Raw genomic sequence first — 21,236 nt, 5'->3', positions numbered from 1 at the left:
GGCTGCTCCGGGCCCCCAGCCCGGCCCCCACCTCCTCCCTCACCACGGGCAGAGGGGCAGCTCCCATGGGTGCAGTGAAAACTTGGGGGCCGTTTTGCTCCTTCCGCCCCTCCCTCCATGGTGCTCTCCCTGAGGCGGCAGCGGGATGACTGGATAGACATGAGCTCCTTGGCTGCCCTGGCTGGTTCCAGCTGCGCTGCCTGGCAGGGCCACGTGCCCCCGGCAGCAGCCACCCCCTGGCACCACAGGGAGCCGGGGACACAGCCCTGTCCTGGTGCGGACACGCTGCTGCTGTGCTCTGTTCCTCGAGCACAGAGGGGAGGGAGCCAAGCGCTGGCGAGTGGTGGGAGAGGCGGATGTGTGTGGGGAGCTGCTTTGCCTGAGGTCACGCAGGAGCCAGGTACAAGGACTGTCTGTGTGAGGCGGAGGGCAGGGCTGCTGGAGGGAAGGCACGGGCGTTGGAAGGAAACGCCGCTATCCCAGCCCTGCCCGGAGACATGGACCGGGGCCAGAATCCAGAAAGGCTTCACTTGCCAAGGGCAGCAGTTCCTGGCCCTTGGGCAGCAGTGAGCCGGGAGGTTCTCGCAGCGCCGCGGGCCACGGACAAGCTGGGAGGCCACTGCAGGCCGTGCACCAGGGCCTGGGGGTGTTCCCTAGCACACAGGACCACACGGAGCAAAGACCTGCGTGCAGCATGACCACAAGAAATGCTTACTTATTACTCCTGCCTAGACTGCAATCTCTCAGCCTGGCGGCTATAGCCAGGCACCTCCCGTCGTGCCTCGTGCACGACAGGGTCCCAGTGTGGTTGCTGCCTGACAAGCTCAGACCCTTCAAGCCCCATCAGTTATGAAGGAATTGCAGCACAGGTGGCCCCTTTCCCATGGTAGGTCCAGGCAGGGCCCACACCATGCAACGTGGCCTCAGTCTTTCACAGCCCCTGCTGCTACTCCTCTCCAGCTGCAGCTTAAACCAACCGTGGGTCAAGTTTTCTTGGTGCGGTCTTTTCTCCCCACCCGGCTCTGCAGTTGGGTCGAGTCTCTGCTTTTACATTTTATGAACCTATTCCCACGTGGCACTGCCAAAGCTGGGGGCTTCTGCAGTGTCCTTCCTTATCCCCTATCCCAGAGCCCCACAGCCTGGTGCCCCGGGCCAAGCTCTCCTGCAGCGCACTCTGCTCCAGCCAGGCCCGAGCTGGCCATGGGGCCACGCTGGCCACCCAGCGCTGCAGGGCACCAGTGCAGCAGAACCTCTCGCAGCTCCAGCGCGCTGTGCGTGCCCAGCGGTGCTGGGCTCTCGCCCCAGCTCTGCGTGCAGGCGTGCACGGGGGCACCACTCTGCAAGCAGCAGTGAGGGGAGAAGGGGAGGGTCCTGCTGCTCCGACCTGCTCTGAGGTGCCGAGACCCTGAGTCACTCGTCCCTGGCTCCTGGCCCGTGCGGCGCTCCCAGTTCCCCTGGCGGAGCCACTCGGAGGGGCTGCCCGAGGAGGTGGGTGTTGGCAGAGCCGTCCCAGGCCCCTGGCAGGGCCATGAAGCCCAGGTGCCCGCAGGAGCTGAGCTGCTGCTGGTCTGCAGCGTCCACCTCGCAGCAGACCCCGTGCAATGCTGCAGGAGAGCGTGTGGTGTGGTGAGAGGCCTGGGGCGCGTTGGCATGCAGTGTGTTGGTGCACGGCTATGCTCACCATGCGCTGCAGCACGCTCAGCGCACACGGCCAGGCTGCGGTGGGCACGTGCAGGGCTGTGCCCTGCTGCAGCAGCAAGGGGAAGCGCTGCAGCAGCGGCAGCACCACAGCTGGTGCCTGGCGTGGAGGAAGAGCAGGGCCTCTCGCAGTGCATCCTGCCAGCGGCAGCGCTGTGGGGGCCCTGGCGCCCCACACTGCCCGCGCCCCCCGCGCCGCTCACCGGTCCAGTTGCGGTGCCTGTGTCCAGCTCCAGAGGGTACCTGTGCTGCATGGCCAGCAGCCAGGCGCCCGCCCGCCGCTGCGGGAAGCCCTCGGCGCAGACGTGCCGGTCGCGAGGACGCACGGGCTGCCCACGTCCTCCAGGACGCCCTGCAAGTTGTGCTTGGGGCTGAGGTGCAGGACACTGCTGGGCAGGCAGGGGGCTCAGGGACCACGGAGCCACGGCCACTGCCCACCTGCTGCTGCCGGACCAGGGCTCTCACCACCAGCTGCCCCACAGAGACCCCGGCTCCTCCCACAGAGACCTCGGCCTGCCCCATGGAGACCCCAGCCTGCCCCTGTCCCACAGCCGTGTCCCAGCCCCTGTCCCGGCTCAGTGTCTGTCCCCAAGGCCTCGTCCCACCTGGGCCCCAAGGAGGTCGGGGTGGATCGAGACCATCGCTGCCGCACTCCAAGCTCTGCTGGCACATGTGGTAAAGCTCTTCCTGAAAGGCCCAGCCCAGCCCTGCCCTGGCACTGCCCCATGGCGGCCCCTCAGCTCCTGAACCTGGGTCCCCTCCCAGAGATACTCCCGCGGCATCACAAAGTCCCTAGCAGGGGAACCACGGCCAGGGCGGCAGCCTCCAACTCTTCCCAGCCAGGGAAAGTTTGTGCTTCAGCTTTCCGGGGGTGCTGGTGCCTAATTCACACAGATTTCCCACCGCCGCTGTGCAATGCCCACCACGCTGTGGCGCTGGGGCTCACTGCCAGCACGGCAACGCTTTGAGGCAGGAATTGCCATTCCCGTCAGGCTCCCTGGGAAGCGGTGCCCGGCTCCAGGCTGGAGCATGCTCAGAGCAGCTCGGCCACAGGGACCTGGTCCCGCAGCCCCGGCGCGTGGAGTTTGTGCAAACCAGACCCCTCCACAGCGCCCGCCCTGCTCACAGCAGCAGCAGGAAGAACAACCTGATGGAAGCGCTGAGAGGAGCCCCGAGTATGGGCAAAGCAACCCACTTCTTAGCTCTGCTTCCAGAACTGGCTGAGTATTTTCTCAAAGTTTTACTGGAAATAAACTTCCAGCTTGCTAAATCTTGGCCTGGAGAGCTGAACTCTGACAACAAGTGATCGAACACGAGGTCCTGCGAGGGGCAGCGCTGGCACCCTGGCATTACGTGTGCCGCTCTCGTGCGCCTCAGCTCCTCGTCGCCGTTCGCGCGCCGCGTTCTGCGCGCAGGGCGCTGCACGTCGCGGGGCTGCGGCTGTGTTTCGCCGGGTCAGCAGCCCCTGCCGCTCCTGCCTGGAGCAGCCACGCCACAGGGACGTCCTGCACCAACCATGGGGCTGCTGCTCCTGCGGGGAGTCACCCCGAGCCCTGGATGCCTCATAGGAGACAGACCCGGGAGGCGCGGGAAGCACTGGGACAGAGGGCGGATGCCAGAGGTCACTGTCACACGGTCCTGCGCTGTCCCTGCGTCTTCTCGTGGCTGTTGCAGTGACCTGTGTCCTCCAGGCACCTGTGTGCGCTTTGCCCGCAGCCGCTGCCCATGCTCACAGCCACACGGGTCTCCTGCCCGCTGCAGGTCTGGAGGATCTGACAGTGCTGCTGAGCTCAACACTGTGACACTGCGCTCTGTCCCGGGGCAGCACCGCGGCCAGGCCCCGTCCATGCCAGCAGAGCGGCCAGGCCGCGTGGGACCAGCAGTCCCTCCTGTCCGTGCCATCTGCCTGGCCGTGGGGCTGGCTCAGCAGAGTGTCCATGGGGGGCACACGGGGAGGTCGGGCACGGCGCGGATGGACACGGGTGGGCACGGGTGGGCGACGCTGTGCGGCCACACGTGGTCCGTGGGCAGCAGTGGGCGCGGGCGGTGCAGACAGGCGGCCGGGAAGAGCGGGGGTGGCTGGTGGGGGCGGCCGCAGCTGCTCCCCGGGACAGCAGGGCCTGGGCAGACACAGTCCGTGGGGTGGCAGGACGGGCCCTGTGGCCCCGCGAGCGGCGGCTCCCCCCGACCTGCAGCTCCCCGAGGAGGCCCATGCCACGCACCCAGGGCTCCGTGTCCTCCCCCAGGGACCGTGGGGCTGTGGCGCCCCAGCACCCTGCGGGCAGCCGGGCACAGAGGGGACAGCGTGAGCGGCCTGTGCGCCCACGAGGACGGAGCATCCCAGGGGTGCCAGCAGGTGCCAGCCCCGGCCAGGAGAGCGCCCAGAGCACCGAGTGGCCGCTGCACCATGACCTGGGCATGGGAGCTTCCAGGGGATGTGCAGGTGTCTAATACAGCTCCCTGTGTGCTCCACTGGCCCCCGGGCAGCACCAGCCCCACAGCACTCAGAGCCCATCCACTCAGAGGCTGGGGGTCCCTGAACTGAGAGGCCAGGACACCACGTCCTGGGAAAGGGCATTCATTCCCTCCTGATACGGGGACTGTGTGGGACAGGGACCAGCCACCCTGTCCCTCTTCCCTCCTGGTGCCTGTGTCCCCGTGTCCCTGTATCCTCGAGGCGGCCGTGCAGGCGGCAGGTCTGGGCGCAGAGCAGCTGCAGGGTCTGGGTACGGCCGCGCCGCTGCTCGCCCTGTGCGCGGGGCACCACAGTCAGCGGGGTGGCTCACGGCACCTCCGTGGCCACCTCCGCCCTGCACTGTGCGTGCCACCCCTCTGCACCACCCCGTCCATGCTGCCCCATCCAAACTGCCCTGTCCATGCCGCCCAGCGGTACCATACCCACACCACACCACCCACACTGTCCCACTTGTGTCACCCCATTCACATCACTCCATCTGGCTGTGCCAACGCCTCACCAAGCTGGCGTTGACACCCCGTCTCCCAGCCTGGAGCCCCCGTGCTGAAGGCTGCAGCGGGGTCCAGACCCGGGGGGGATGTGAGAGCAAGGAAAGACCCATGGTACCTGCCTCACTTTTTGCTGCAACAGGAGACAGTCGCTGCTGCTTGAAAAGACCATGTCTTGGCCCACAGAAATGGGAAGAATGAACTCCCTGCTCTCGGGAGGCTGCGAGGAGGGAGAGCAGCTGGGCTGCAGACAAAGCAGAGCGGTGCTGTGAGCACTAGGAGGGATGAAAACCAGTGGGGAGAGCAGTGAGAGAGACTCAGGAGAGGTCTGGGGGCAGGAAGGATGGGATCCAGGTCCTTGGGACAGAGGCACCCGCAATGGACCATCAGAGAGCTCTGCTGTGCTCAAGCTTCTCACTAGAGCCTGAGCCTGGGGCCTGGAGTCTGGCACAAGACTCCGACAGGTTCAGTGCTGGGGGTCTCCTGGCACTGGGGAGGGCCCAAGGGTCTCCCAGCGCTGGGCAGGGTCTGGGGGTCTCCAGCAATGGCAGGAGCTGGGACACCAGCAGCCCGCAGTGCTGGGACCCAGCAGATCCGCTACCTGCCTCCTGCTCCATGCAGGGCTCTCGCCAGAGCTGCCGGTGCTTCAGCTCGTCCTTGGGCGCCTACACGTAGCGGTTGAGCCCCCAGTGCCCCAGCCTGTGCAGCAAGGACAGGGCATCGCCTGCAGCAAGGACGGCCCTTCGCGAGGAGGCATCAGGGCATCCGGCAGCGCCAGGGACACGCAGGTGAAAGCCCCGGGACTCCCAGGATGTGGAGACCTGGCGCACGGCCGAGTTGACAGCCCTGCCCTGGGCCACGGCACCCCGGGCCCTCTCCACCACGGAGCCACTCCCAACACCCCTTGGAAAAGCGCCTGTCCCCCCTGCAGGATGGCCCTGCCTGGCCTCACTGCCGACCACCTCCTTCCGTGGCCCTCCCCGCGCCGTTCCCGAGTCTCTCCTTGCTAATCGGAGCAGAACAAGCTCCTCAAAGCGATTACACAGTGGTGCTTTTGGCAGCTACTGGCTCATTCTGGGGCTCTTCTGGATCCTGGCACTTTTCTTCCTCCTCTTTCTGTGAGAGCTCCAGAGCTGGACCCAGTGCCTCAGCTTGGCCCCAGCCGGGTCGGGTCCTGGCAGCGCGTCCATCCCTGTGCTGTCCCCATCACGCACCACCACAGTCACTGTCCGGCCCTAGCGAGGCCGGCAGAGCCGCACAGGGACTGACACCTCTCCCTGCACACAGCCAGCACAGCCCTGGTGCTGACATTGCCGTCGGGACCAGCTCTCCTCCCCGGGCAGCCCCTGGCATCCAAACAGCTCTGACTTCCTGGCACCACCGTGCCCTTTGCGAGAAACCCACGAGTGTGGCACTGCTTAAACGCTTGCCCCTTGCTGCCCTTTTAAAGGCCCGAATCTGCATCAGCTCCTTCACCGAGCACGGCCAGACCCCAGGGTCACAAGGACTTAAGTCCACAGATGTTAGGAGAGCTCTCCCTGCAATGCTCCAGGACTAGCAGAGCTCTGCTGAGATCCAGAGCACTCCCTGAAACGCTCCTCGTAATGCAGCCTGCACCAGCCCTGCCAAATAGCTGGGAAATGCCCATCAGGACTCAGGCCATTTAAAGGCTGCCACGGAGACAGCAGTGCCATGGGAAGGATGCTGATAACCTGAAGGAGGCCCATGGAAATCACAGACATGAGGCAGAGGGAGAGCTGGGAGCAAGGGGCTCTTGAGCTCCAGCTGCTCCTCTCTTCCACGGGAATCCCAGGGCAGTTTTCAGCCTGCAAGTGCTCGGGAGAGGAGAAATGCTGGGATCGAGCAGTCAGATGCAGCAGGATCCAGGGATGATTCACAGGGACAAGCCAAGACACAAGGGAAATGTTCCAGATGCTCCAGTGCTGCCAGCACAGGAGGACAGCAGGTCCAAGAGAGATCAAGGCCAGGTTGTTCCAGGTCAGGCTACACTGTCATACAGGCCCTTCCTGGCCTTTAAAATACCAGTTCCTTCCAAAATCTGCTCAGCGCTCCCAGACAGCCTGCAAACTAACGGTATAGGGCAGACACCTCATTGGGCAGCTCTTTTGGCTCGCCTCTGTGAAAGCCATCTGATTTTTTCATTTTTTTTGCATTTATGCTCCTCAGTGGATGACGGTTTCCATTTTCCCATGATGAGCAGACTGGGAAGCACTTCACATACCACAGGACACAAGTGCCTCAGCTTGGCTCATTTTGGATGAACATGCCGTGCTTTGCAGCATGCTGAGCAGCTTCCCCACCCTGGTCCTGCACCGGCCGTGTTGCCACGAGACCCGACATTCCCAACACCTCTTAAAACACCAGATCTTGCTTTCCCTCCTTGATTCAGCTGCAGGTTTGCCCCAGTGTCTCTAACCTGCATTCTTCTGTATCTGAATTGTTTGTCCCCACCATGGTTCTACTTGCCCGTGTGACTGTCCACACTGTCACTGGGGTACCAGGACTTTTCCCGCTGTGACCAGCCCATTGCCCACACGATCCCCACCTCACTGCCCACACCATCCCCAGTACATTGCCCACACTGCCACCACTGCACTGCCGTGCTGTCACCCATGCACTGCCCATACCGTGACCACTGCAGTGTTGTGCTGTCACCAGCACATTGCCCATGCTGTCACCACTGCACTGCCCCACTGCCCGCAGCACCCGGCACGGTGAGTGCCACGCTGCCATGCCAGGTGCTACAGGAGGAGCACCAGCACCCAGCCCGGACCCAGCAGCTCAGGTGGTGCAGCTCATCACACCAATGACCAGTGCATGGGCACTGGCCCCCACAACACCTCTGCCTCTCTCCTACTACCAACTCCATCCTACTGTGGCCTTCTTAACTGGCCAGTGACCATTCCTGCTTTCATCCCCTATTACAGACACATGTGGGGACACAAAGGACAGACCCCCATGGGACAGGGATGGAGGGTTGTGAGCAGTGCAACTGGTGCGTGATCTCAGAGCACACTTGGACTGAACAGGCCACTTGTGCCCGTGCTGGTGCGATGGAGGACACAGGCTGGTCCTTGCAGGGCAGCGGCTGGCAGCACCTGGTGGGGCAGCACCCTGGGGAGGGATTGCCAGCCCCGACCCCTTCCCTCCCGCATGGTCTGACCACCCCAGCCCAGAAGCCCCCTGTGTCCCGTCGGTGCCGGCCGCTGCTGCCCGCCTGGCCGGGCTGCCGGGGGCAGAGCTTTGCTGCTGCCTCGGGGCATTCGTGGCTCACAAAGCCCCGTGCTCCTCCGCACACCCTGCCCTCCGCCGCGGCTCTGCACAGTCTGCCCCATCCCCTCCCGCAGCGTCGCTGCCGCCCGCCGGCCTTTCCAGGCCTCCGTCCCCAGGGCTCCGTCCCCAGGAGTGCCCGGCCCCGCACATCTGGCCGCAGCTGGGCTACGGCAGCGTCCCAGCACCATCTGCTGGGCACCGGCAGCATGGCCTGTCCCTCCTGGCCACCCACGGCCACCCAGCCCTGGCCCCGTCCTGGCGCTCCGTGGTGCAGAAGTGCTGCTGGAGAGGGGCTGAACCTTGGAGCCCTGTAAGCAGTGCCGAGGGCAGGATCAGTCCCAGAGCAGCCTGGGCTGCCCTTGGCCACCATCTCTGCTGTGTCCTGCACGTTTGGCCTGCCCAGGGGATCCCATGGCCCGGGGCCTCCCTCTGGAGCACACACAGAAGAGCTCCTGCACCCTTGTGCCTGTCACCTTGTCCATCTGGGGCGAGTACCATCAGTGTTACTTGCCATTGAAAGAGAAGTTTCCTCTGCTGGTCTCCCAAAGAAATCTGCAGAAAGATGGGAAAAACAAGAACCAAAATGCAGTTGCCTGTGACTCCCTCAAAGCAGCATTCCTCTGTTTTATCCCTAAGCCGCTGATCTTAACCTGACGGTCCCTCAGCTGTTTGCCTCCAGACACCCTAGGAGTCTGTTGGGACCTGGCTGGGTCACGGTACTGAAGCAGTTGGGCATGTCTGTGCTGCCAGCCTTGCAGAACTGCATGGTATGAGGCTGTAGGAGCCTGGGAGGGGGGTCAGCACAGAGCCTGCTGGGGCTGACTGGCTTCAAAGCCCCTGAGTCAAAGCTGTCTGGGTTCAAGCGAGGTCTTGGGTGCACCAAGGCTGGGAGCTGCGGCTCCGCCACATAAGAGCTGCAGCCTGGGATCTTCTTCATTAGAGAGCAGCTCCATGGTCCTTCATGGTCCTCTGTGTGTCCCCTGGGGCCTCTGTAGCACCAAGCCGTGTCCAGCCACATCAGGGCTCCTGCATGGGTCATAAAAGCTGCTCCTCCATCTTCAACCGCTGCAGAAACTCAAGCTGCACCAAGACTGAGCAAACACAGCTCTCTCCTACACTCTGCTGAGCCTGTGCCTGAACTGCAGCTAGAATGGTCTTGGCAAGCTGCTGAGGTAGGAAGGTACAGACATCCGGCAGGGATTTCCACCAAGGCTGGGACAGTGATTGCTACCCAGTGTGTCACAGAGGCCTCGTCTGTCCCCCTCCCCAAATAGCACCAAGCCTGGTCCCACTGCCTCACAGCCCTGGGGCTCTCTGCTGGCAAAGACACTCATGGGGGAGCACCAACGCAGGCCAGAGGGACATCGTCTTCCAGAAGGTTCAGGTCAGTGAAACCGAATGCAGGAAATACAGATTTGGAGTCAGCAAATTCCCCGGTGTTTCTCAACTTTTCTGCTTCTGCTGCTCACAGGCCCAGGAGGTTCGGGGCTGCTGCTCACATCAGGGCACTTCAAGATCCAACACTGCAATTAGAAACCTCACAGAAAATACATTATGTCCTGAGTAGTGACAACAAGTAGCCATGGGGGCAACTTCCCTGTTTCCCCCTGCATCATGGGCAACTTTCGGCTCAGCCAATGCCCTTTCCCAGGCAAGCACAACGGAGCAGAGGTTCCAGTAATGCATTTGCTGGGCTGGGCTGCGCAGAAGGCAGATCGCAATGACCCTGCTAGTCTGGCAGACAGGACCAGCTCTCAACGCCTGGCATGAGGCTGGCACTGCCCTGGAAGGGCTGTGAGCAAATGGAGGGGGTATTTGCTGCAGACAGAGTTTTTACCCACCTAGGTATCCACAAATACACCCCATCTGCTTGCAAACAAGCCCCCCTGCAGCACTGATGGGCACATACTGCCATCCCTGGGCTACCAGGGTCATGGGTGCCTTCCCTTCCTCACTTTCCAAAACCTCTTCCTCCTCCCCAGAACAGCTCCCCTGGCAGTGCCTCTGCACCCTTCCTTCCCAGGCCAGCTTTCCCATGTCAACAGCAAAATTGGGTTCTTGTCTGACTCATTTATTTTTACTATCAGCTTCTCCTTTCTTCCACTTTCTATTCCGTTTGTATTTATTTGTATAGTATGGTGCAGCTTTAACCCAAGGGTGCCAGGCCTGGCCAGCTCATGGGCCGTGGAGGCCAGGCTATAGCAAGCTGCTCTGTCAGAGCAGGGTCTTTCCAGCTGTCCTGGCACGGGGAATGCCCGGAATGCCTATCCCATGCCGGGTTACAGTGGCACTAGGGACACACACAAACATTGTCCCCACACCACAGCAGAGAAAGTCCCGGAGCAGGGACAGGGCGCTGCACAGGACCTGGGGCTGGTCCCACATCCTGGGCAGGGACGGGGCGATGCACAGGGGTCCGGAGAGCTGCCTTTCCAATTCCGAGGTCCCGAGCGCTGCGTTGGCTCCCCGCCCGGCAGGACCTACCTTCCCCCACGCCGCAGAGGACACGGTCGCCCCTCCGTGCCCTCGGGCCGGGGCGGCGGAGCCGGGCGCTCGGTCGGGTGGCGGGAGGGAGGGCCAGAAGCAGGCACGGAGGGCCGGGACGGGGCAGGAGGAGTGGAAGGAAGGATGGAGGGACGGACGGAGGGATACGCGGGGGCCCGGGGAGGGCGCAGCCGCCTGCCCGCCCCGCAGGGCCGCTCCACCAGGGACTGCGCCTGCCCGGGTGGGAAGGGGACGCGGTGCCAGGAGGAGCCGGGCTGGGGTAACAGCCACTGCACAGATGCCAGTACACGCACATGAACACGCACAGGCGCGTACACACACGCTTGTACACACATACGCGCATGCAGCCGCACGTGCACGCAGAGACATCGGACCCACGCGCGCACACACGGACACGCGCACCCACACGTCCAGCCGGGCGCACACGGTTACCAGCGCACACCAGCACACCCGCGCTTGGCCCCGGCCGTGTCCCCTCCCCTGTCCCCGCCCCGGCCCGTGGCCCCGGCCTGTCCCTGTCCCCTCCCCTGTCCCCGCCCCGGCCCGGCCCGGCCCGGCGCGGCGCGGGCGGCGGAAGCGGCGCCCGGGATGGACCCGCCGGCCAAGGAGGGGCCGCTCTTCGTGCAGCAGAGCCACAAGTTCGGACAGAAGGTGCGGGCGGGTGGGCTCCGCGGCTCGTGCGGGGGTCGCCCCGCTCGGGGCTCCGGCCTCCTCCGCGGCGCCCGGGGCCCGCGGGGGCGGCCCGGGGAGGGGGGGCGGGCGAGACGGGGACCTCGCGGCGAGACCGGGGCCGTGAGCGGGGCCGGTACCGAGCGTGGGGAGCGGGCTGGGGCTTGGCTGCCCTGCAGGGCGCCCCGGGCGAGGAGGCCGCCGTGGCCGCGGGTGGAGGTGCCAGGCCGGGGTCCGATGGCTCCGGGGTGCGGGGCCCGGCCCGGCCCGTGGTGACGGCGGCGCCCGCAGCGATGGAAGAAGAACTGGTTCGTGCTGTACCCGGCGAGCCAGCACGGCGTGGCCCGCCTCGAGTTCTTCGAGTGCAAGGAGCCCTGTGCGCCGCCCGAGCGCCTCAGCACCAAGCGGCTCGACAAGAAGATCGTGCGCCTGGCCGACTGCATCAGCGTGGCCCCCGCCGCCGAGAGCGGCCCCCGCGACGGCACCGCCGCCTTCTGCCTCGAGACCAGCGACCGCAGCTACCTGTTCGCGGCCGACAAGCAACAGAGCCAGGAGTGGGTGGCGAAGCTCTGCGAGATCGCCTTCCCGGTGAGCGCGGCGAGCGCGGCGAGCAGGGCCGCAGCCCCATGACGCGCAGGGGGCCCAGGACTCCCCTCGCTGGAGTGGGTGTGCAGGGAGGCCAGGCACAGGAGGGAGGCTGGGAGGGAGGCTGTGGTGTCCGGCTCCCCGTTTGGCAGCAGGGCAGGGATCCGGGTGGGGGGAGCCCAGCTTGGGGGCACCAGGTTGCCCCACGCAGCTCATGCTGTGCAGTGGCCGCTGGGCTGGGCTCGCGCCTGCGCGGGGCTCCTTAGGTGGCCGCTTGCTTGAGCTTTGGGCCTGGCTGCTTTCCCTCTGCCTGCCGGGACCCCGGCTGACAGGGGCAGGGGCCTGATCGCTGCCCACCATGATGGGGACCCCAGAGTGCTCTGCGCCTGGCGCCGGGAGGCACAGCGGCAGCTCCAGTGCTGCCTGTCACCCTCTTGCCTGTCCCCATGGCCTGCCCATCCTGGCACGGGGTGCCCGTGTCTGCACCCGGGCTGTGCAGAGCCCTCGGGCTCCCCTGCCCAGGGGCCCGCTGTTCCTGTGGCCGTTCCCCAGTGCAGGACACCCGTGGCAAGGCAGTGGACATGGACCAGGAGCTGCCCGTGTCTTTCTCACCTCTCTGCAGGCCCCTGGCAGCTGCTGCCGCAGGACCAGGTCCCTGCATGGGCTCTGGGCTGTGTTCTCACTGTTCCGGCTGTTCTTGAGTGCTGGGCAGAGCTGCCCGTGCCATGTCTGGCAGGCCCAGGGTCCTCCCACTGGGAACCATGTTTGCTCAGCCCGACTTAACCTTAAGTAACTGTCAAACCCAGTTTGTTGGTGATCGGGAGCACAGGATCGCACTGGGACTCCCTCCTTGTCCGTGCCCATGTCCATTTTGCACGCAATGATGCTGCCTGTTTCCCTGGAAAGGGATGTGGGACTGAGCTGGGAACCCAGAGTGATGTGGGCAGTAGCAAGCTGGGGAGCATCCACTTGGAGTGGGAAGGTCCCATGCTCTCCATCGTGCAATAGCTGCTTGCTGGGCAGTTGCAAAGCTCGCTGGAGGTGGGGAAAGGGCAAGCAGAGGGTGCTGTGTGTGTTACCAAGTCCTGGCCTGCACGGAGACATGCAAGAGTGAGGGGGAGGCAAGGAAGCGAGGAGCTGGCTGTGTTTTTTGATCATCTACATGGGCATGTTTTTGCATGAGACCAGTTGCAGTTCAGGACGGAGTTTCTCTTTTCCCTTGATGGTCCAAAGGGCTCAGGAGCTCTGTCAGACTTGCTCACTGTTGACTTCCTGATTGGGCTGAAGCCCTTCTGCATTAGGTGCTGTAGCTGAGCAGGGTCCCTCAGCTCTAGGACACCAGGTCCTGCTGGGACCTTGCCTCCTGTGAAGAGGCCCACTTGGCCAATTTTGAACTGTAAATGTGACAATTTGCCTTCTGCAAGACGCGCGTCCTGCTGCAACCCCATCCCATGTGCTTTGACAGTGAAGCATTTTTCAGCTGCTGTCAGAGTGCAGACACTCATTCTAAATTCAGCAAAAGGCACCTGCAAGGCTTTGATTTGTGTGGGGCTTCCCTGGTGGGGCTCTTTGCTCTCCTGTGGTAGCTGGGGTAGGGACGTGTGTCCCCACGCAGGCCTCGGGGGACCGTGCCGCAGGGGCCTGGCTCCGAGCAGGAGTGTTTGCGTTGCACTTTCAGTTCTGCATGTGCTAAATGCAGATGCACCGCTTCCCTTCTGCGGGCTGTGCGCGGAGATGCTGCTGCCATCTTCCTGCCCGTGCGGAAGCCGGGGGCAGAGACCCTCGCGTTACGGGGCTGTCTCACATGCCCTGCCTGCGCCACCGGCCTGCGCGGCGCGTCGGGCGCTGATGTTGCCTGCACTGGAGCACATCCAAGAGGAAGCAGAGCCACTCTGCGTGACACCAGGACGTCCGGGCGGCCGAGGCCCTGCCGGAGCGGGGCAGACGCGCAGCTGCAGAGCAGGGCGCATCGGATCACTGGCTGCTGCAGCTGCCTGCCGGAGCCAGAGCCGGCGGGTGCCTGGAGCCCAGGGACAGGCTGCTGGGGACAGCGCTGCTCTCCTGCACCCAGGGGTGCCTGGGTCCTGCTGGCAGGAGAGGGCTGGAGCACAGGCCTGAGGGAGCTGGCGTTACTTAGTGTGGAGACGAGGAGGCTCAGGGGAGACTTTATTGCTTTCTACAGCTGCCTGAAAGGAGCTTGTAGTGAAACAGGGATCGATCTCTTTTCCAGAATAACTAGAGATAGGACAAGAGGAAATGACCTCTAGTTGCACCGAGGGAAGTTCAGGCTAGATATTAGGAAAAAATTCTACACAGAAAGAGCAGCCAAGCATTGGAACAGGCTGCCCGGGGAAGTGGTGAAGTCTCTGTCCCTGGCAGTGTTGAAGAAATGTGTAGGTGAGGCACTTAGGGACATGGTTTAACACCTACGGTGCTGAGGGGGTTACTGTTGGACTCGATGATCTCAAAGGTCTTTTCCAACCATAGCAATTCTGTGATTCTAAAGGCAGCCCCAGGGGTGTGACCGAGGTCCTATGTGGGGTCTGTCCCTGCTGCAGCTCCGTGCGCCTGGGGAAGGGCCATGGGTGGCCGAGGTGGGACCCTGCGGAGGGCGGCTGGCCATCAGACCGGGCCGAAGGTGCAAGTGAAGCCAGTGCAGCAGCTGGCACTGACAAGGGACAAGGTATCTCAGGCTGATCCACTCTCCTTTGGCAGGGAAACGGCCCCAGCAATGCCAGCACAGCAGCCCGGCGTGGCAGAGAGGGAGGCGGGGAGACGCCAGCCCTGGAGATGGCCGTGAACTCCATCTACTACTCGCGGGATGAAGGTAGATGCTGCTGCTGGGCTTCGCGTGCCCTTCCCAGGCCACGTCCCTGCACTGCTGCGTGCAGGGTGCCTTGGAGGCCGGGCTGGGCCTTGCCTGGAGCCAGGGGGGTGTTTCGTTTGCGTGCACTGATCCCCTCTGTCCCCACAGCAAACGTGTTCTGGGTGACAGTGCAGCGGACAGAGGCTGCAGAGCGCTGCGAGCTGCGGGGCGCCTACGTGCTCAAGGCCGAGCGTGACAGCCTCGTCCTGAAGGACCCGCAGACGAAGGAGACCCTCTATGTCTGGCCCTACCGGCTGTTGCGGAGATACGGCCGAGACAAGGTGGGCCGGGAGCCGGTGTGCCGGAGCTGAGGCCCTGTGGAAGGGCTGCGAGCGGGTGCATCAGGGGTGTCCAGGCCCCGCCGCACACGGGAGCTGCTGCAGGCCTTGACGGCTGCAGGAGGGGCAGCTCATCTGCGATCCTCAGCGGGTCCCCAGCTCCCAGCCTGTGGTGGTGAATGTCACCGTGCAGGATGTGTGTCTGCTGAGGGCAGGCGTGCGGAGCCCTTCTGCATGCGGTCCTTGTCCCGTTCCCGTTGGACTGCTTGGCCCCGGCCTGCCCTCTGCCAGGCAGCCCTGCAGCTGGGTCGTCCCCTGTTCTCCGTCCCCGGCAGCCCCTGCCCCACGTGCCCAGCTCCTGTGCCCTGCGGGGCTGCCATAGCCTGCCGCGATCTCGGGTCTTTGCAGCCCTGGCTCCATGTGCACCTTCTGCCCTGGCTGCCATGGGTCTGTCCCAAAGGGGTTTGATGTGAGTGGGGTTTTGTCTGTTCGAGACAGATTTGTTCGTCTTTCCGGGTGTGCTGTTCTGAGCATGGCCAACCCCCGCAGGCCTCTCTCCACCCCCGTATCCTTCAGCAGAGCATCCCCCCGTCCCCACGCTGCCACCCCCGGTGTGAGATGCACCTGCCGGGCCGGCTGTGCTGCCTGCAGAGGAAGCGGTCTCCCCCGGCTGTTTATAGAAGCAGCGGTGTCGGTGCAGCCTCCGTCGAGCACTTTCTGCTGCACTTTATGAGAGCAGAAGTGGGAACTGGCTGAGCAGCTCTCGGGGAGGATCTGGCCCGTCTGTGGGGCCTGTGCTGGGGGCAGGCCTAGAGCATGTGGTACGAGGAGCACGTGCAGCGGCTGCCCCACAGTGACAGCGTGGCTGAGCTTTGTGCCCAGACCTGGGCCAGCTGGAGGCAGGGCATCGAGGTGGGTCGGGTCCTGCTGCAGTTGCTCCTCAAAGCTACCTGTTGGCTTATTAGGAGCATTTTGGGGCAAGCAGGGCTGCTGCACAGGAGAGAGCACCAGGCAGAAAATGTCCGGGTTCGACGACTGAGGTTCAGGAAGGATCTTGCCATCTGCAGATGGGAACCTGCACATTACTCTGTGTGTGTGTGTGTGTTCAGAGCCCAAGAAACGCACACAGCCTGCTGCACATAGCCTGCTGCAAAGCTTCTCTGTGAAGCACTCTGTAGCACTAACAGAATAATGCTCGTAAAGCAGATGCTTTGTTCATCGGCCTTTGGTAGCCAAGCTGCTGCTTCTGGCCTCTCTCACACGGAAGACTCACTAATGCTGACTTACCCTTCTGCCCATAAGACTTTCTCCTGCTGAACTGTTACCTTATCACCCTGCTTTGTTTCTAGATCCAACTTCGTGTTATTTCCTAGGCTATCTGGTGCCATCTGGAAAAGCTCAGATGAGGCAGCAGATCTCCAGTAGGGCCTGGGCCTTGAGTGCCTTGCATTGACGTCTCCTCCAGAGTGTCCCACTCTCGTTTCACAGCTTGTTCCAGGCTTCTGGGCAGCGTAGCTCCCCCGGCACAGGCAGAGCGGGGCCGTGCAGCTGCAGAGCACGCTGTGCCATTAGCGCAGGGCTCATAGCGGCCACCCTCATCGCTAGGTGCAGAGGGAGCAGCTGTGAAGTCTCCTTGCTGGAAGGGCAGGCCTGGTCCTCCCGCCACCTGCTCTTTAGCAGGAAGCAACGTCCTGCGCAAGGCCCCGGGCTGCGGGGTGCTGGCAGGATGTGACCCATGCCCTTCCCTGCAGGTGATGTTCTCCTTCGAAGCTGGCAGGCGCTGCGATTCTGGCCCAGGGAACTTCACCTTTGAGACCAAGCAGGGCAATGAGATCTTCCGCCTGGTGGAAGCCTCCATCCGGGAGCAGAAAGCGCAGGTGGAGGAGAATCGGCAAAGCTGTGACTCGCTGGAGTCGGACAGCCCCAGCATGGTACTGATCCGCCAGGCGCTGGCCGACTCCCTGAGCCTTGAGATGCCTGCAGAGGGGGACAGCACCACGGTCCCCAAAGCAGGGCCGCCACCCAGGCCCAGTGCCGTGGCGGAGGAGAGAGATGCCGCGTCTCTGCTGAAGAGCCGGACTCTGCCGGAGCCCCCAGTGCCGCAAGCCAAGCCCGTGGTCCCAAGCACACCCCCACGCTCCCCTATGCCCAAAGCATCCCGAGCCGTGCTGCCAGCTGAGGACCTGTCCAGCGTGTACTCGGAGCCTCTGGACTCAGTGAAGGCCTTTAGGTGCCACCTGGACCCGCTCTACTCAGACCCCATAGACAGCAAGGCCAGGAGCAAGGCCAAGGCGTCTGGCGCAGCCGTGGAAGAGACAAAGCCCCGAATGCCGCTCTACTCCGGCATGTACGAGCAGGTCCAGGCGGACAGCGGGGCCCTGGCGCTGGTGCCACCGACGCGGAAGGAGCCCATCTATGACGAGCCTGAGGGCTGCGCTCCACGCTCTCTGCCCCCTTCCATGTGCATCTATGACGAAGCACGGCCCACAGATGAAGCCTGGCGTACCCAGGGCCACGATGGCAAGGATGGCTACGAGTATCCCTACAACCCCAGCACGGATGACTATTCAGTACCTGCCTTCAAGGCCAAGGGCCCCAAGCCAGTGCCTGCCCCCAAACCCCAGGCAACATTTATCCCTAAAGCTGCCGAGAGAAGCATGGACCCAGGCAGGAGACGGGTAGCCCCTGTTCCTGAGAAGATGGTCATCAAACCCAGCCTTAATAGCAGCAACAATAATAACGTGGAGGTGCTATACAGCCAGGTAGTGAAGCCCCAGCACATGCAGAAGAAGGAGCAGTCTGTGGATGAAATCAGCTTGTCACCCGTCTACGAGGACCTGGGAGAGATATAAGGCGCTGTCATTCTGCCTGCTGGGAAGGCACGGTGGGGCCCAGAGCTGCTGATGAGCAGTGTGGGCTGCTGACCCGCATGGGTCCTGCAGGTGGGCTTGGCCTTGGGGACTGTTCTGAGGGTGGCAGTGCCCCTCCAGCTTATCAGTGCTGGAGGTCCTTTGCACAGCTGAGAGCAGGAGGGCTGCGGCTGATGCAGGTGCCAGGGTGCTTCCCTGGCTCTGGAGGTGGATCCGCAGCCACCTCCTGATCCAGCAGGAGGAGAGCGCTGCATCTTTCCATGTCTGCTGCTGTGGGTCCGGAGCCTGTGGCTCTGCTCTGGCTCCCTGTCCAGCCAGGATGCAAGACTGGGTGCCTGCTCCTTGCATGGCCTGCTCTGTACGGAGGACTGCTCGCCATCACCATATTCCATCATATTTTTATACAAAATTATTTTGATATTAAATCTATGTGCCTTGGAATGAGATGTTTGCCTGTGGCATATCTGGGCCAGGCAGCTGCTAGGCCTACGAGGTGCCTGTTCAGTGTTGCTGAACACAGTGCCTGGGCTGCAGAAGGAATCGGGGCACATGCGTGTCTGCAGCAGAGCTCCTGAGCTAGGAGGAAACCACAATGAGAAGTGGGTGCTGGGCCAGCTACGGGGGGGATGCTGCGATGCCAGGGGTGCAAGAGGCATGAGAGTCAGGCTTGCAGGGAGCTCAACTTGCTGCTCAGAGTGTGAAATGCTGGGATGACCTGAAAACGTGAGTTTCCTTTAAGCTTAAAAACCAGAAGCCTGGGCCCTGGGAGCTAGGCTCCAGGTCTGTGCTGGAGCTCAGCGGCTGCTGAATTGAAGGGTCTCCCCCAGCCTCATCACTCTGCTGAACCACCTTGTGCCCTTGGGAGGCCCGGGTTGGCCCCTGCTTTGGGGCTAGAGCAGACACCAGCAGTCTAGTCGAGCAGGCTGGAGCAGTGTCACCTGTCCTTGAGTTTGGCTGGGACTACAGTCTGCTCAGGCAAGTGTACCAGGCTGCTGCTATGGGCAGCCGCAGAGCCATGGGTCGGCAAGCAGCAGCACCAGGTGCCTGTGCAGAAGATTAAACGTGGCTTCTGCAGCCCCAGTCCAGACCCGAGGAGTCATAAACCAGTGGAAGAGTTTGGAGGACCAGGTTCATGTGCACAGCCTCTGCTGAGATGTCAGCGAGATGGGCAGCTCTGAGGTGGGTCTTGGCAGGTGCCCAGCAGGGGTGGGGAAGCCTCAGTCCCTGTTGTCACACCAGGACCAGTCTGTGGCTGTTCCTTCTCCTGGGCCGGGCCCTGCGCCTTGCCAAGGTTTGGCTGTGGGAGAAGGCACTTGGGGACCTTCGGCGAGGGACACATGCTTGTTCCTCGCTGGTGGCTGCTGGATGACCCTCGGGTTTGCGTTCCTATGCATGGTGGCTTTTCATGTCTGGCAGCGGTCCTGCCTGCCTGCTCCTGAGAAAACCTCTGGGCAGAGCTTAGCAGTGCCCATAGTCCTTCCTCATGGTGCGAGTCCAAGCGCAGTGAGGGGCCCAGGCTCCCTTGGCCACTCGTGCATCTCCATCATGGCAGTCACTGTGTCTCAACATACTGCATCTGCTCCGTCCCGCGGAGCTGAGCGCGGCCCATGCCACACGGCCAGCCCAGCGTCACTACGCAGGGCAGGAGAGGAGAAGGCAGATGTTCCCTGCGCCTGCGCCAGGACATCCGTGCTCTGCAGAGCCTTCCCCTCCTGCTGGCCGGGTGGGAGGAAGGGGGACCTTTCTCTTTGCTTCCACGGTGACACCAGGTCTTGTAGCAGCCCGCTCTGGCCTGCAAGGTAAGTGCACAGGGTAGGAGCAAGCCTGTGGCACCGTGCATAGGAGGGGGGAAATGTGGGGTGGGGAAGGCTCTTAGCCTCTGCTGATGAGAAAAGACAGTCCCTTCTTTTCTAGCTTGCTGCTGTGGACCCAACCTGCCATCTTTCCCACACTACTGCTCTTTTTCTCCATTTCATCTCCTTTCTGGCAGTTGTCTGGAGTGTATTAATGCTTTGGGAACAGGCTTGGGAAAGCGTAAGAAGGCAAACACAGAGTGAGTCTTTAGCTGGTCGCAGCCTTCCTGCTGCCAAAGCAAAGGTCTGCACTTGCCCCTATCTCTAGGACAAGGGGATGATCTCAGTAGATTCTGGCTGGATTCTTTTAGGATTTGTCTGCCTTCCTTCCCTTCCCTTTCCTCCACTTCCTCCCGATTCCCGCGTGGCGTGCAGTGAAACAGCAAGGCCCAAGCGCAGCGGGCACCGCAGCGGCTGTGCCGCAGCGTGAGGCCCTGCGGTTGCAGGAGCAGCCAGGCCCAACCGAGGCTTCGCTGCAGTGCCTGGGGACGTGGCTTGGCTTGGTTGTTCACTCTGCTTCTTACACTTCAAAAATGGCCCTGGACTAGCGGCTCTGCCTCTGCCTTGTGCAGGTGTGAGGACCCAGCCGGGGTGGCAACATGGGGTGTCCTGGGCGCTCAGGTTTCCTCATGTGAGGACAGGCCGTGCGGCTCCCTGCTGTCCACTGCAAGGAGCCCATGTCCTAGCTCGGCTGAGTCGTGTCCTGAGTACACTGGGACACAGGAGCAGGTTTCACAGAAGGAATGGCTTGGAGCTGCTCAAAGGGCGTTTTTTTTCTGTTACCCTTCCTTGTCATTTTTGGGAGGCCTATGGTGTAGGCCTGACACAATTCTGCAGGTTGTCTAGTCCATTCCCATGCCAGCAGTGGCTTCCCTACGACTGTCAAAGTCAGCCGGACACAAGAGTGCTCAGAACAACAGTGGGTTATTGTCTTGCTCCACACTGGGGTGATCAGTGACCCCCAAATAGTCCAAATCCTGTGATTTGCTTCCCCTTATATTCTTTAACCCCTTCCCAAGTTTCCCCTTTAACAGCCCCCTTTCCTCCGCAATAAACCCTTGCCCCTGTTGCCCTTTCCCATGGCCAAGGTGTTCTGTTCACTTTGTGCCCTGATTTGGTATTTCTGGTATGGTGCCATGGTAATTTCCACCTGGATCACCAGTTCTGTCAAGCCGGTTCCCCCCCCCACCACCTTATCTGCCTGATCCTGCCATTTTCCACCCGTTGTGTCCTTTGCAGGCCACAGGCTGCACCCTTCGTCTGTGCCCTGCGCTGTCACCGGCAGCATCTCCCATTTTCCTCCCTGCTCTCACTGGAGGATGCAGGAATTAGCACAGGGGGGAAACTGGGTGCAGATTAACACAGGTCCAGCAGCCCCTGCCATGGCAGCAGTTTGAGGCAAAGCTCTCATGGAGGCATGGAGGAATCAGCCAGTGTTTTTTGCCGTAACGGCAGGTGTGGGAGTCCTTCCCCACCCCAACACCCCCACCTCCTGCTGCCCTCATGACAGGGTGACATCAGAGTCCCTGGAGCTTTGCCACATGCTCTGCAAGCAGAATATCCATGGGCATCTATGTCAGTGGTCAAGGGGATCCCCCATGACCTTGTTGTTTGGGTTGTTTCTGTTTTTTTTTTTTTTTTTTTTAAAGTTTTG

The 21,236-nt window shown here is 62.5% G+C and overlaps 1 protein-coding gene and 1 pseudogene across 2 annotated transcripts; one reads left to right on the top strand and one right to left on the bottom strand.

Annotated features, from left to right (window-relative positions):
• Positions 1–1,410: 1,410 nt before the first annotated feature.
• Positions 1,411–4,834, bottom strand: LOC148594403 (uncharacterized; annotated as a pseudogene).
• Positions 4,835–11,015: 6,181 nt separating this feature from the next.
• Positions 11,016–18,170, top strand: DOK1 (docking protein 1). Of its 2 annotated transcripts, none has more exons than XM_088526573.1 (5): positions 11,016–11,112; positions 11,422–11,718; positions 14,431–14,542; positions 14,690–14,862; positions 16,611–18,170. In XM_088526573.1, exons 1-5 carry the CDS (start codon positions 11,050–11,052, stop codon positions 17,709–17,711), a joined length of 1,746 nt encoding a protein of 581 aa, XP_088382699.1. In that variant the 5' UTR covers positions 11,016–11,049; the 3' UTR covers positions 17,712–18,170. The 2 variants fall into 2 exon arrangements, with proteins under 2 accessions (XP_088382699.1, XP_088382700.1); XM_088526574.1 differs by having other exon boundaries at positions 11,028–11,112; positions 11,434–11,718.
• The last annotated feature ends 3,066 nt before the right edge of the window (positions 18,171–21,236 follow it).

Source organism: Tinamus guttatus, unplaced genomic scaffold (assembly GCF_059628265.1).
Source record: "Tinamus guttatus ecotype Peru unplaced genomic scaffold, ASM5962826v1 Tinamus_guttatus_pri_ptg000247l, whole genome shotgun sequence".
NCBI lineage: Eukaryota > Metazoa > Chordata > Aves > Tinamiformes > Tinamidae > Tinamus > Tinamus guttatus.
Note: the sequence above shows the minus strand (reverse complement) of the source record. Positions and strands in the feature narration are given on the sequence as shown.